At 32.7% G+C, this 15,660-nt stretch overlaps 1 protein-coding gene and 1 long non-coding RNA gene across 3 annotated transcripts; one reads left to right on the forward strand and one right to left on the reverse strand.

Moving 5' to 3' along the window:
* Nucleotides 1-497: 497 nt before the first annotated feature.
* On the reverse strand, nt 498-4,704 carry GC (gamma-glutamyl carboxylase). Its single transcript, XM_015317506.2, has 10 exons — nt 4,338-4,704; nt 3,737-4,035; nt 3,344-3,665; nt 3,066-3,248; nt 2,831-2,994; nt 2,350-2,741; nt 1,737-1,937; nt 1,167-1,405; nt 784-1,098; nt 498-689 (listed from the first exon to the last, which is right to left on the reverse strand). The coding sequence occupies exons 2-10, from the start codon at nt 3,987-3,989 to the stop codon at nt 524-526; spliced, it is 2,235 nt and encodes a 744-aa protein (XP_015172992.2). The 5' UTR covers nt 3,990-4,035; nt 4,338-4,704; the 3' UTR covers nt 498-523.
* Nucleotides 4,617-11,593, forward strand: LOC149032208 (uncharacterized). Of its 2 annotated transcripts, none has more exons than XR_016176956.1 (3): nt 4,617-4,729; nt 5,335-6,518; nt 6,590-11,593. It is a non-coding gene; the product is annotated as an uncharacterized LOC149032208 (long non-coding RNA). The 2 variants fall into 2 exon arrangements; XR_016176955.1 differs by having other exon boundaries at nt 4,721-4,818.
* The last annotated feature ends 4,067 nt before the right edge of the window (nt 11,594-15,660 follow it).

The raw sequence follows: 15,660 nt of genomic DNA on the forward strand, positions 1-15,660 counted from the left end.
ATATATATAAATAGAAAACTATATATTATCTTTCATTTCTGTAGTAATATTAATCTGTTAAATAATAATATATTTTTTTTTGTTATTTTATGAAATATATATCGCATCTATATAACAAAAAATAATAATGAAAGATAATATATCGACAATGTAAAAATTATCGGTAAGTAATGTAGTTACCTATAATATCATCTATTGGTAATGTTTAATCAAAAGAATCACATTAAGGTCTGAAATAGTAGCATTATAATATAATGTTTTTCTTATTAAAATACTTTGAACAATAATTACAAAAAAAATAAATAAATAAATTATAAAAATCTGTATTAATTAATAAATATATAAAATAGTATAAATATGTAACTGTAAAATGTATAAAAATAGGACTCTAAAATTTTCGAACGATAATAATAGTGTTATTTACCTAAAGTAAATATTCTTCATGATTTTTAACATTAGATATATAAATTGATTTGAATGTTAATTCTGATAATACGTTTCTTTTTTTTTTAAGTGTGTATTTTTAGGCATCTCGTTTAATGCGTACTCTTCGTATCATAGGAACGTCGTAAACAATATTGAAAAAGGCATTTGCTAGATGACTCAATGCTCTTGCCCAAGAATCTATTTTATAATTTAATTCTTGTAATAGGAAGAATTGTTTCTTAGTATTAGTGTCTTGAATTTTCCTGAAATAATATGTTATTATTCTAATAATTCGATCTTTTTTTTTGTTTTTGTCTAACATAAAATATCATTGACATTTATTAATAACAAACAAACCTTTCTAGATCTAACATTTGTTTCGTTTGATTTGTATATGTATACATGTAACATGCTGGATATGGACTAATCGTTTGTATTTTATGAAATTTTTCCGTTTTTACATCGATCGATGATCCTTTATGTAAAGTTACACTCTCCATTTGATCTTCTTCGTTATACGCAACTTTACCTTCAAGTATCATCAAGGACACGTTCGTGAAATCACTGCCAATGTAATTTTCCAAGGATCTACTTGGGAAATCTGCTACAAATAGTACATCGGTATAGTTCGACCAACTGTATACGTCTTTTTGAATATCGTTCATTTTATATCTGAAAATGATTAATCATTTCAGTAAATTATTATAATAATAAAAATATAAGAAATATCATTAAATTACCGATAAGAATTGTATTGCGTTAGAAGAGGCATCACGAAAGAAACATGTTTAAGAGGATGCCAATTGACTGTCAACATGTCAACGTTTGGATCAAATATTCTTTGTTGAAATCTTCCGTTCAATGAACACCATGCATCGATGTAGATACTTAAATTCGATGAAAATCTAGCCCATTTATCTCTTTCTTTAATTATTGGATTGCTACTTAGAGCTTCTTCTTTTTTTCGCAATATATTATTCTGCAAAAACGAATTTACAACGTTTTCAAATGCCCTTTAAAATGACGAAAGCAAAATTGTACACATAATAAATATAATACAACTTTAAAAAAAAAAGAAAAAAAAGTGTGGATAATTGTTTAATTAATAATTTAATTATTAATTAATGTGTTAATGTATTTATATTACCGTAGAAATAGATTTGTAATAAAATGAGATAAAATATTACAACAAATCGGATAAGCAACAATAGTGTAAGATTGTCAGATAAAGTTTATAAGCCCGTTAGTAGTTAATTTAATAAGATAAGAAATAATATATATGACTAGAATATTTAAAATAATATCAGAACCTTTATACAAAAAGCATATTGTCTAGCCATGTCACCGTGTTTCACCCATCGATCACTTTGCACCCAAATGTCAGGATCGAGAAAACGATCTTCGTTTGTCTCGTTATCATGAACACGAATTACAACTAATATTGTATCCCAAGTATGAATCATCATATCCCAGGAATAACCGTATAAACCTGGGACCCAATTGTTGTAGCCCTGAAATGATAATTTATTTTATTATTTTCACTTTAGAAGACATTTTGTTTTGTTTTTTTTTACTTATCATAGAGTTTTTATTTTTGTTTTAAATTATAGTTTTAATGAGCCTTTTTTCTGGAAAGATTACAAAAAGATCCGCTAGGAGGATGGTAGCACCAGTGGGGGGTACATTTGTTTTGAATTTTACACCATCCTGCTTGTACCAATTATCAGACGTACAATTAACGATTTTACAATTTGTTTTTAATTTTTTTTTTTGATTACAATATTTATTTATTATAATAGTAATAAAATGTACGTTTAACGTTGTTATCAATAGATAATTTAAAACATATATACCCCCCACTGGTGCTGCCACCCTCCTAGCGGATCTTTTTTTAATCTTCCCAGGAAAAAGGCTCATTTATACCTTAGTAATGAAATGCGAGTAAGGTAAAAAGAATTGTAAGCCAACATGGAGTAATAGCATGGATACGACGAATCGTTGCTTTTTCGTTACTTTTTCTGCCTTATTATTGTTCATTTTTGAATCATCGATAGTTTTGATCTTTTCTGATGACTCGCAATGTTTGGTTATGTTCATGGTAGATTTTTGCGAATCGTATTCGTTTAGATTTGCAATTCCATTTGTTTCTTTATTAATCAGTTTTTTAACTGAACTTTGAAAACAATTTTTCATTATATTCATTAATTTGGAAATTGTGATGTTTCGTTTAAATATGATCCAAGAGTAAAATGTTCGTGGCCAATCGAAGTTACAAAAAAGTGGCATTGTTGCTAGACAAACGTATGGAAACATACCTGAAACAAAAATAAAACAAAAGAAAGATAAATAAGAAAAGAACAGAAATAGCGAAAGAATATAAACAAAGTAATTAATTATTCGTTACCTATACTAAATAGTCTCGAGTTCATTAAATGGAACGCCGTACAAAATATCATCGCAGGTAGTCGAGTTTTATCGAATAACATCCAAAATCCAACAGTTAAGTCAAATATAAAAGCAAACCAATGAACAATAAAGTAATCTGTTTCTTCAGTCGTCAGGACAATTCTGTAAAAATGAAATGATCCATTTTAGTTTAATAAAATTATTCAAATTGTTGATTCAATGTTGAGATTTACTTGAATGGATCGAAAACCCAGTGTCTTGAAAGATTCGTCATGGAATATCCATCGAGCCATTCTTTACTGGATTTCTTCAAACCAGCCAAAAAGTATAAAGCGAAAAATTGAAATCTTAATATAAAATAATTCCACAGTGGCACGGTTTTGTTTACTTTTTTATCGTGAATGGCATCGAACGCACTGCGCGATAATAAAAGTGTCATTTTTCTTTTATTTGTTTTTTTTTTTTAATCATCGAAAAAGATAATAAGTGATTAATCACGCGTCGTACTTACAAGTACTTGTTTGCTTCGGTACACCAGAAAAGAGTTGCCACGATACCATAAAGATACGTGTGATTATTCCAATAACTTTTATCTAATAGAAATATGTACCAATAAGGAATGACGAAACAAGCACAAGATAGCTTGAATTGTAGACCAAGCATGATCCCAAAAGCACCTAACCACATTATACCGTAAATTACTATCATCCAAGGTAACGTAAGAGGTGTCATTCCGTGAATCAATGGGAAATGACAATCCCATGAATCTCCCCATTTTATATCGATATCTGCCAATCCTCTTTCTTCGACAACGTCCACTATCATACACAAACCTATTCGCGATGATTTGATATTGTCAACAATATTCAATGTTTTTCTATTTTACAGGTTTAACATAACTTACCAAAAAGGGCTCTCGTTACACCTAAATTCGCTGGATCCGTCGGCCGGTAGAGAAGTCTTACGAAATTTTCAAAATTGCATATGTCGATGAATTTAAAGCCGCATGCTTCTTCAAATTTTTCATAATACGAACATTTCGAATTGATTTTGAATTTATTCATTTCCAATGTTTTCTCATTGTCCTCGATAATAGTTTGATCAGAAATTGATGATGATGATGATGATGATGATGATTCTGATTTAGTCAGTTTCATATTACCGTTATTCTTGGCAACTCTAATCCAATGGAAAATTTGTGCTCTGTATAATGAAAAAAAAAAAACATTTTTGTTCAAATAATATACAATAAGTAAAATAAGATCACCTTTGGCTTTAGTATCAAGTTCAAGAAACTTCAATCGAATTTAGTGATTCTCGGGATGGAACGTATCGCACCGTACGAGTCGAAGTGGAATTAATAGCAACGCGATTAGATAAATGTGAAACAATTATTGGAATGCGACGTAGTAAACAAGAATACGTGCTCGAGATGAAAATCGTGTCTTCTCTTTGGAAAGTCAAATAAATTATGAGTCAAAGAAGAGTTTATCTTGAGTACTTACTGAATACTCAGGTAGAATGTCCATTAACACGTGCTCGAGATACACGCAAAAGAGAATAAGTGAAGTACCAGAGGTGAAGAGGTTGCTGATCTTTATCGTGATCACTCGGGTGAGATGAAAGCTGATCGATCTCGAGATCAGCGCGTACACACACACCTTTCCAGATGATCTTATTTATAAAAGGAAAGAAAGACTTTTGTTGGGACTTTGATAGACCCGTGTAAAACTTGATCTCTCTCTTTTTTTTTTTTTTTTATGTTATATATATATATTTTTGGTCTTGCTTAAAGTATTTCCGCGCGCGTTGCAAGCGCGAGAATGGTTGAAGGAGGAAGACGACGACAAGTGGATGCGATGCGCCGACCGTGTTGCACAGTTCGAGAGAAAACCAAGTGAGAGAGCGTCGCCAAGCAACATACTCGACTATTGACCCGCGCCCGCGCAATAATTATACATATATTATCGGCTATCCTTATTCAATGTGTGTGTGTGTGTGTGTGTGTGTGTGTGTGGGTTTTCAATACGCTTTTGCGCATTTTGTTTCACGCATCCCTTTTATTCAAATTTTCCACGTGCTTTTACATATCGCGAGCTATTTCATAAATATTTGAAAATTGATACTCGTGAAAAAAATCAATTCTATTTTTATATGATAATCAAATAATTATTTAACTTATTTAAGATTCTATTGATTGGGTTTTTTAAATGGATGAAAGGAGATTACAATTTTACTAATAGATTGACAAATTTTGTTCAAATAGTTCTGTTTGAAATAAAATTATTCGTTAGACTAATTGTTCGTTCTGACTGTTTTTTTTAATTTTTTTATCAACATTCTTATACTATAATTTGCCATCGTAATGCATTCTTTTTATTCTTTTTAATCCAAAGTTTTTTTTTTTTATATATAAATATATATAAAATTGTATTTTGTATTTGTATTTGTCATTTGTATTTTGGTTCAATACTAAAGTAATTATTATTGAATTGATTTCAGATTCTCTATATCGATTTGATAAGAAATTAGATTCAAGAGGATGGAAGAGGATTACGATCCCCCCAAAATACTGAAGAAAATATTTTATAAGGGATCTATATTGGAAATAAAGTCATTTACTAGATTAGTCATCGTATCCTAACGAGGAGACTTTCTTTTGGAAAAAAAAAAAAAAAGAAAATGGTGAGGATGATCGTCAAATCCTGAAGGACGTTCTACGACGCGCTAAATTCTTCCCTTTCATCAGACAGCTCCTTAGGGATCGTGATTGAAGCCTACGATTTCGTGGACATTAATTCGAATCACTTCCAGTAGGACGCATACCGCTTAACCCCTTTACTTCATCAACGAACTGTCAACGTGATTGAGTATCTAGAAAAAGATGGAACAGGATGACAATATTGTTATCAGGATTAAAATGAGTTAAGTATTTATGTGTATGCGTGTGCATATATATATATATATAAATATTTTTTCATTAGAAATGGTTTTCGTAATTATTGTAAGATTTGGATTTTTATTCGTGTTGATATTATTATATATTATCAAACGTATAAGTTATTAATTATTACATGTGATATATGAGTTAGAAATAATGTTGACAAATATTTCACTGACTATAATATGTATTAACAGAAATAAATGATAGAAGAAACGAGATTCGCGGGTGATAAGTTTACAGGAGATTTGTTTGAATATGAAATAGAGAATTCACATTGTTATATTCGTTAATACTTGGTGTGTGGTGATGAACATTTTAGTCCTTTTAATTTGTTCCAAAATATTACATATGTAGGTATATATAAAAATATTTTTTTCACTTTTTTTTTTACTTTTTTTGTTAAATAGAAATAATTAAAATATCCCAAGGTGATTAAACTTTCTAATCGTGTTGTACGTTCGAGAGTAGTGTACTATTCTAGAGTTCTTTGAAGTAGCTACGAAGCCTTTTCGTTCTTGCAGCTGGGGTGTTCTTATGAATGGACGTCACTTCGCGCTCCAAATCTCCAACGGCCGTTTTAGGGCTGTAAAACAAAAGGCTGATTTATTTCAGCACGCCCCTCAATCTGTCTCCGCGGACCACATTCTGATCAGGGTTGCCTCTTCAAAATCAACTTCCTCGAAGTACGACGCTGTATATACATATATATATCTGAAAGCGTGTTTGTTCGTGAATATGAATCGTATGTCTTTTTATCATGTATGTGATGTATGTGATTTTTAGAATTAGAAGATAATGTTGATTTGCTTTCAGAGAATTTACTCGTTAATATGCATAGGCAAGCGCGTTAAAATTAATGCTGATATTTGTTCGTCGAAAGAACCCATCGACTGAACTAGGGTTCATGTTATTTGCACTTCTTATTTATTTGGGTATTCGAGACGTGCACCTGGACATGCCAAGAGATGAAGTGTAAAGAAGGAGAGAGAGAGAGAGAGAGAGAGAGAGAAAGAGAGAAATGATAGCGACGAACTTTTTTGGATTGTCCTGCGTATTTGCTTGGCTATTTATCACGGTTTATTATTTCCTATTGTTGGCACGAGTCACGCATTGTTGATAGAGAAGAAGGGCCATAGCGAATTTCTAAAACCGTGTCCGATCGAATTTGCATATTATATTCTGGATCGAATATCGGGACTCCGATTACAGGGCCCCTGGTTAATTGCGGTCCTTTATTGTTCTCTAACATCTAAGAGGGTAGCTACACAGGACTTTCTCTCTTTCTCTTTTTCTCTTTCTCTCTTATGGATATGAATATTCCTTGCCCTAATGTGGATCTGGTTACGGTTTTAACGCATTAGTGTGAGTAATCCTTTCTATTGCAATCTTAGTAATTAATATACCAAATATTACATTTACTTAAGTAATATTATTACGATTATAATAGATTATGTTTTAAAAAATCTTTCTATATACTTATTGTTTATACAAAGTATTTACATTTTGACAAGACAAGTAATACAGAATGAAATAATTTTTACAGGTTAACGGTAAACGATAAGCAGGATAAACTCATTGTTCGGGATAAAACAGTTGCAATGTTTGTTTGTTAATAAAAAGGGTGTAGGAAGGTAGTAACGGCTCGGATGTACCACTTTCGACGTGTGTGGAGTAATGGAGGGGGTAAGATGGAGTGGACAAAAAATCGGGCATAAAATTAACAATATATACAGGCTGCAGTACGCAGTTTGTTGCTTGGCAGTAATATTTCATGAAGGTTTCGCCCCGCGGGGCGAGAGGGTTCATTCTCCAGGGGGGTGTTCACAACAATGGAACCCTTTACTCAGCCCCTAGCGCCCAGCCAACATCCATACATCATCATTCATAGTGGAAAAAAGCTAGGGGCACCTTTGCAATGTACGTTGGAGGGGTCTCTGATGTTTCCAAGTACCGAGTAGGCATCGAGTGCTTCCTGATACTTCCGAGACCGATTTTATTTCGCGTCTTCGAACTATCGGAAATACTTTGTTGATAAAAAAAAAAAGGAAATCAGCTTAATAAGTGATTTTTAAAATGAATAAGTCGTCTAAAGATTCGAATTTTTCATCGTTAATTATTCAACCGAAATTGGTTTTTTTTTTATATTATCAATGTAGGATGTTTGTGTTATTGATGACTTAAAAGATGTAATTGGTAAAGAAAAACGAGAGAAAGGGAGACAGAAGAGGAGCTATTTTATAGATACAGAAACAAGCGTGACGGCTTTGCGGTCATTTCGTTTTCGAAAGCCATTCGGGAACCCTTTCTTTAAATCGCCACGCCCCCTTGAACGTCGCGAGGGTCTGCTTTTGCAAACAATGACTAGGAAAAATATGAGGAGAAGGGTCGTGAAGAAAAAATATAAACGATGAAAACCAACTAATTTCTACGAGGTTTCTCGAGGAATCCTCGTAGAGTAAGGGTTACGTTATTTTTCTTTTCTTTTCTTTCTTTTTTTTTTTTTTATATCCGTTTGTGATCAATGAGAGGAGAGAGAGAGAGAGGAAATATTCTTTGAAAGTTCATCGATCAAAAAATTTGATCCCATACGTCGATCCGATATCGACTACGGTTAAAAGTGTAAGAAAAAAGAAGAAGGCGAGGTGTAATCCGCTTTAACGAAACGAGGTAACCCTTCGACGACCCATCGGCCATGTCACAGCACGGGTGACTGATTGTAAAACCATCGAGTAACCCACAAAAGGGTTGCCACGCCACTAAGAAAAAGTTATGAAGAAGAATGGCTGAGTGGTGGAGAGATTTAAAATTGAGCCTCGTAATCGATGTGTAATCCTCTAAAACCGTGACAGTCCATAGATAATAGGGTAATACTTGATGATGGTGTTGGTCAATCCATTTTTTTAATTTTTTTTATTTTTACACGTCATTTCGTCGTGAATGTCAATTTAACGAAACTTTGTTATAACAATTATTCGTTATTTAAAAAATTAGACTCATTTAACTTCAAGAAGGTAATAGTACGAAGTTGATTAACGTAAACATCGTATCGTGAAAAGATTCGATTTCGAAAAAAAAAAAAACACCTGATCGATATTCCATTTGGTTTGCATAACTTAGAGCAGTCTTCCAGAAATCTGACTCTGAGCTAACCTATTATTTACGGTCTGTTAGATGCAGCTGCCGTAAAGATCGTTCTCAAAAGTTTTAGGATTTTTTTTTTCGCGCCTCGTGAACGGAGGCCCGGGATTTGCGAGAGATGTTTTGTCAATAAACGAGACGAGGATTTTCACACTGTCGACCACCTATCTTTTTTTTTTCTTTTTTTTTTTCTTTTTTTTTTTCCCCAAATCTTTTCACGCGTAAAACAGGAACAACTACTACTACGCACACGAGAGAATTGTATCTTTTCTTTGTGCATATTTCTTTTTTTTTCCATCGTTTCCAATTCTTAAAAAATATTCATCTTACGAGACTGTGATTCATTGGATAAAATCATGTGTACGTCACTGTTAGCCCTTTTTTTTTTTATTTATCACCGTAAAGGAATTAAATTGTAATTAGCATGGTTCGGCGTACATGGTAGTTCATATTCTTAGGATAGAACAGGATTGACATACTCGCGATTCTTACGTGTGAGCGATTTTTATTCTTCGTACGCGTTCATCCGAGAGGACGTTTTCGTGAATGGGAGGAGCAGGGAGGAAGATAGATGAAGGGGACAACGCGAGCTAGGGCTACAGGTACCCTAGTTACTTATGTTGGGGTAGAAATAGAAAAAAAAGCATCCACGTCGGCTCGATCGTCACTGCGAAGGGTGCTTGTTGCCCGTTACTGTCATTGCTGCTGGTGAAACGAAGGGGATAGATTTCGATGTGCTTTCTCTCTTTCTTCTTTTTTCATCTTGTTTTCGGTCAAAATGTTACGATTTTTATCAGGACTCAACAACCAGCTGGGATACATATATATATATATCTTTTTCTCTCTCTCTTGGGATTTCGAGCAAGACTTACACGTTCATCGATTCGAATTGAAAAAAGTATCATTTTGTTTCCAAAAAAATATCAAGATATCTAACCGATTTATTTAAATTTAACAAATGATTTGAAATTTGTATTGAAAAAAGTTAAACAATTCATTTTTTATCTATTATTAGACAAATGTATTCATCGAGAAGACCAGTTTTCTTTCAGCTATCGTGAAGTGGAACCATCATCATCCATAGGGAATCAATGGCGCGTGTGTATACTCTCTTTTTACTTCCTTCATATTATTTTATCGCGTATGGTAACTGTTTTACTTGTGCTCAAGGAGCGGACATAGTCGGTTGGGTTGATATTTGAGTGGTTAGGCTAGAACATAGTTCGATAGACATCTGCGATAATTGTAGTGGGCCCCAACATGCTTCTTCCGATTATGTGCATGATTTCTTCTATTTATTCGAACTTAAAAAATCATAATCATTTATATTTTTCAACATCTATTACGTTGTTGCGTATTGAAAAAAGTCAAAGACAATATCCGAAAGTATCAAAGACAAGAGGATGAAATCATCAAATTATCGAACATTTTTTTCATCTATTTTCTAAAGGAAGGAAAATGATAAAATACATGAGGATCAATTCTTAGATCCCAGGTTGCTAAAGAGATAACGATCGTCCCTGAGAGGGGTACGTAATGCCCTTAAATTCCCTTGGGATGATGCTAAGAGAACGTAGAAGTTTCAGAACCGACGAACAAAGAAGAGGTCTCCCTAGTTGCAATTTGGCTGCATGCTGAAATAAGATTTGGGAGCATTGAATTGGGTCGACCGATCTCGTACCGCTACTCCTTGCTATTACCCTCAAAGGCGAATTTTGTTTTACTGTTACTGACTCATTGTTCTTTGTTAAAGTTCATAACAAAAAGAAACAATATTTTTCTTTTTTTTTTAGCTAGGTTATATAAAATACTAAGAGTGCCCTACCATACATTGCTGTGGCTCACAATCACTCCGATACACACGTCTTTAAGTCAACGAATTACCTTATCGCGATAAAATAATATTGCGATTCTATCCTATCTTTCAAGTTAGATGAAACTGCACACAGTGTGCAAAATTTGATTAAAATCGGTTCAGTAATTTAGGAGTCCATTGCGGACAAACAACGTGACACGTAATTTATATATATTAAGATAAGATATGTATGATCGTGGGATTAATTAAAATGAAACATGTGTCTTTTTATTTGAACAGAAACATTGAATGATTGTTGATTAATAAGTTGAAAAATAAAAAAATAAAAATGATTTCTCATATATTTTGTACTAATAATAAATTTTGAAAGAACTTTGCTAAAGTTTCTTGATATGTTTTTGCGATAAGGGATAGTGTCTAGCCAGTATATTTGAGTGCAAACATAATGGTAATGGTCTTTGGATAACAGGGAAGCAAGGCGGAAGATTAAGATCTGAGCATTGTTGTTGAGTGCGTTTATGGTGCACGCTCGTACAAGAGTACTGGCGTTAACGTCAAAAGGCGTTATACGCTCGAACTGGCTCACCTGGCGGCCTAGAAAGGTATCTGATTATCCGACCTCGATGAGATTTACAATAGATTCTAATGTGTCTTCTTTGTTTCTTCTTTTTTCCCCTCTATCTTTTTCTTTTTCCTCTTCGTCATAGTCTCTATCTTCTGTTAGATTAGCTCTCGGTTAGATCAGCATCAAATAGAAGAACAGATATTGTTGCAATATCAGCGAAAGGATGTTGCACGTTCCTATGTCTCTTTGTACAATGTATGAAGATTTTGGAAAATAACGTAATAATTAATATATTTTTATAATTTGCACAAGTATATAAATTAATTGTTATTATTATTATTATTATTTCTATTATATCCGTAAAAAAAAAATATCCGTAACAAAATTATACGAAATTATTTGATTTCAATTGCAACAAACTTGGAATGAATTATTTCGAATTATTTTCTATTTTTTTTTTATTTATTATTTTGTTCACATAAAAAAATAATAAAAATACTTGGTAATAAAAAACGAATTAATTTTGAAGGATGAACCACCGATCGACGCAGTTGATCAAATTTCCCCTTTGAAGTTGGACGGGTCAATCGAATTGTCCTGTTGTCGATCAAGAACTCGTCACGAAAGGAACGTACGTATACCGGTTAGTTGTACATGGTTATACTGCAAGAGGAGATTCGTTATCTGGATCAGATTTAAGTGCGGGTGCGTATGATCATTCGTATAGGGGGTAAAGCAGGCTCCCTTTTTGTAGAGGGTTCAACGACGAAACGATCAAACTTTTTCCTCTTGGAACATACTGAAAAGGATTATACACCAATGGCAAGTCATTTGCATTCATTGCAAAAACGTTATTCTAGTATCCTTTTTTCTTTTTTTTTTTTTTTTTTTTCAGGTCCGATTAAGATCGTTTTTGTTTTGTACATGAGTTTTTTTTCTACAACTATTATTACCAGAGAGATTATTTTTTACATCTTGTTTTTTTTTTTTTTTTTTTTTTTTTATAATTATGTGTAAATGATTTTGATGGAAAAAGTTGGAATAATTGATGACGATGATTAAAAAATGGAATAAATTAGGTTTACTTTTAATTACTGTTTACTATTAATCAGAATTTATTAAAATTTGGACACAGTTTTCTTCAAATGTTATAGATTCATTTAAAAAAATAACAAACAAATGCAACAAAAAGATTTTTAATACCTTACCCCCCGCCCCCATCCCCACCCCTTAAGCATATATGTAAGTACGTGAGTAGATCATAAAAGGTGAAAGCTTCGGTAATTTTATTTTAGAGATAGGAGTGTTTTAATTGAAGGCTAGTGCAAATGGCTACAGGCAATTCACGTGATGCAAACATTTACCAACAAGCAGTACCAAAATCAATATCCTCCGGCTGTACTTTACGTTTCGTTTATATGAAACCCTCTCGGTACACATTATGTACTTACTTCAATGTACAGTTGTCGTTATTTATTTATTTCTTATTCTTTTTTTTTTTTTACAGAATATTTTATTTTGATTTTAATTCTTCATCGTATTAACAATATTTTCAGAGTTAACTGTTTATATTATATCATTTAAGGAGAAAATATTTAATTCTATATAATGTAGTACTATTTATAATTTTAATGTTATTATCATGTTTTACAAATGTTATATTTCATTTTATCAATATAAAATTAAATTATTACTTTATAGTCAAAGTTTTATTGATTTAACCCTTAAAGTGCACACTTGGTAAAAGTTAGTTAAAGTGCACTGTGAGTGTTTGACACCCCGAACGTGTTTGAACGCGTCTCCTGAAGCCGCTATTTAATATTTAGACCTCGTAATAATTTTTCAAAGTAGTTTGATACATCTTTTTTTAAAATAGAATAGGTTTTATACTCATCTGAATTAACACTAGACAAATAACCCATTTTTTCGAATTCAATAACGTTTTCGAGAGATCAACAATTTGTTGGGGTGTCAAACACCCCACGTGCACTTTAAGGGTTAATAAATGTAAAGTATTATAGTATTGGTTTTAATATGAACGTGTGGGAAAACTTTTGTAATAATTCGTGATATTCAGTGGGAATTACAAATAACCTGTTTTTTTCTTTTTTTTGTTAATCACGTTAACTTGTATCATTTTCTCCGATTATCAAATAGTTTATCCTCAATGGGAAATGCATTGAATCGGAGAGGAGAGAATTTATCACGTAAATATTAACACGCGTGGGTGTTCTGTGACAAGCGTCAAAGAACGGCACGTGTTAAGGTTGATATCACAAATCGGGATGACATGTAATGTTTGTCGTTTAGTCACCAAGCCGTCACGTTAGTTTTTCGTTTCTTTTCAAAATCGATTGGGTAATAGTCTATTACGATTAAATGAATTGTCTATTTATTTAACAAGTATTAGAATAAATTTCATTTGAATCTAATTAATTTGCATAATCATATAAATACATCACAAAGATTTTAAACTTCAACTCATTTCTTTTCTTGTACTATCGAATTATTCAAATTGTTATTTAGTATAGTTTAGAAAAACAGTTTTTCTTGTTGTTCTATCCCTTTTAAATACGTAGGTTGAAACTTAAATAATGGCAACTATTTATTCACAACCGACACAAAATAGTTACATGTTTGTACTTGTTACTGTCTCTCAAAGTAATCATCAGCGTTGTGTAGAACCCGTTGCCAACGATTAGGAATGATGATCAGCCGGGGATTGATTTGATGATCGGCAGATGTTTGGTCGATGATTGGTTTGCCAGGCTTGGCCTAGCGTTATCATTCGGGCCATCAGCCATGCTAGGTCCAATCATAGTATCCTATCATCGGCCGATGATTGACTATCGGCCGCCATGTATGGCCTAATGATGGGCCGATTATAATTCTTTGTATGAGTACTGCCATGTCTCATCCAGTGTTACGATACGGCGTAAGAAAGCCTCTCCTTTGCGCTCATAGCGCAAGCAAGCGTCGTAACGCATCCATTTCTTCTGCATTTCCGTCAATTCATGCGGAACCCATCGTGGCATTCGCTTCAGAACTGTTCCAGAGATTCGACAGACAGTAGACCGCTCCATTTCCACCATCAACAGAACAGGCTCTGCTAACGGGTTCTACACAACGCTGGTGACTACTTTAAAGGACAGTAACAGGATCAAACATGTAACTCTTTTGTATCGATTGTGAATAAATAGTTGCCACTATTTAAGTTCCAACCTACGTATATTGCATTTTAAAATGATTTAAATTATCATTTTAAGTATAGCTTAGAAAAAACGTTTTATAATTGTTATAAGTTCAATGTAAACGGAACAAATAGAAGACACACAAAAGATAATTCTGAATAATTCTAACGGTTAAAAGAGGGTTTGAAGGATCACGTGTACATTCCGGGGTGGCACGTGCCGTCGTCACGGAATTAGCTTAAGAATCTGTCGTTGGCGTGAAAGCGATCATGATATCTCAATTACGAGGGCACTTTTACAGGCTAGTCTTAGAACACGTGTCGGTGGTGTGAACTTGGTCGAGCTATCAATTTCTCAGCAGGATTGTCGAAAGGCGTTTTCCCTTCCAATCGCACATCGGGAATCACGTGCGTCGATGGATCAAGCACGCGACCACCATTACGATGCCCACAATGTTCAGACTTTTCTTTTCGATTAAAGGTCAAGCCCATGTAAGATCGATCGGTGAAGTAAGTAATACGGTTGGACCTATTTGTGGGAAAAGTTCAGAATCGTTGGAAATTATGCAAAAAAAAAATAAAAACAGGTTGTTATATAATCGTATTTAACAAATTAGAACAATATTAGAATTTAGTTTGTATTGATTATTTTAAAGAAAATTTCAATCTCTATCATTTTAGAGTTTTGTTAATTATTGTAATAGTTTTCATTTAAGAATTTGAGTTTTATATGAAAATATTTTTTATATTGTAATATTATTTATTTATACAGCAGAAACAGAAATAAGGCAGAGACTGAAGTAGGATTTTTTAATTTCTCTTTCCCATTGTGCTTGTTTTTTCTTTTAAATGTTGTTTCATAAGATTTTGTTGTTATCATTGTCAAATAAGCTTTATTTCAATAATTAACAAATTTGTTTTCAATGATTAACATTTCCTCTAATAAGATTTTTTTGTTAACCATTTTTACCTAGAACAGCATGAGATCTTTTCATATATAAAAAAAAAAAAAAAAAAAAAAAAACATAATCTTCTTTACTTATATACCTTTTTTTTAAGTGTCCCTTAAGCTACTCGAGTTAGCACGCGACTTCATAGCGGACGATCCGATTATTATTATTATTTTATTGTTATTATCTTTTGGAACGTTTTTTTTTTTAATTCTAAATACAAGA

The sequence above is a fragment of the Polistes dominula genome, unplaced genomic scaffold, assembly GCF_049000335.1.
Source record: "Polistes dominula isolate Pdom_NZ unplaced genomic scaffold, Pdom_raw_medaka contig_33, whole genome shotgun sequence".
NCBI lineage: Eukaryota > Metazoa > Arthropoda > Insecta > Hymenoptera > Vespidae > Polistes > Polistes dominula.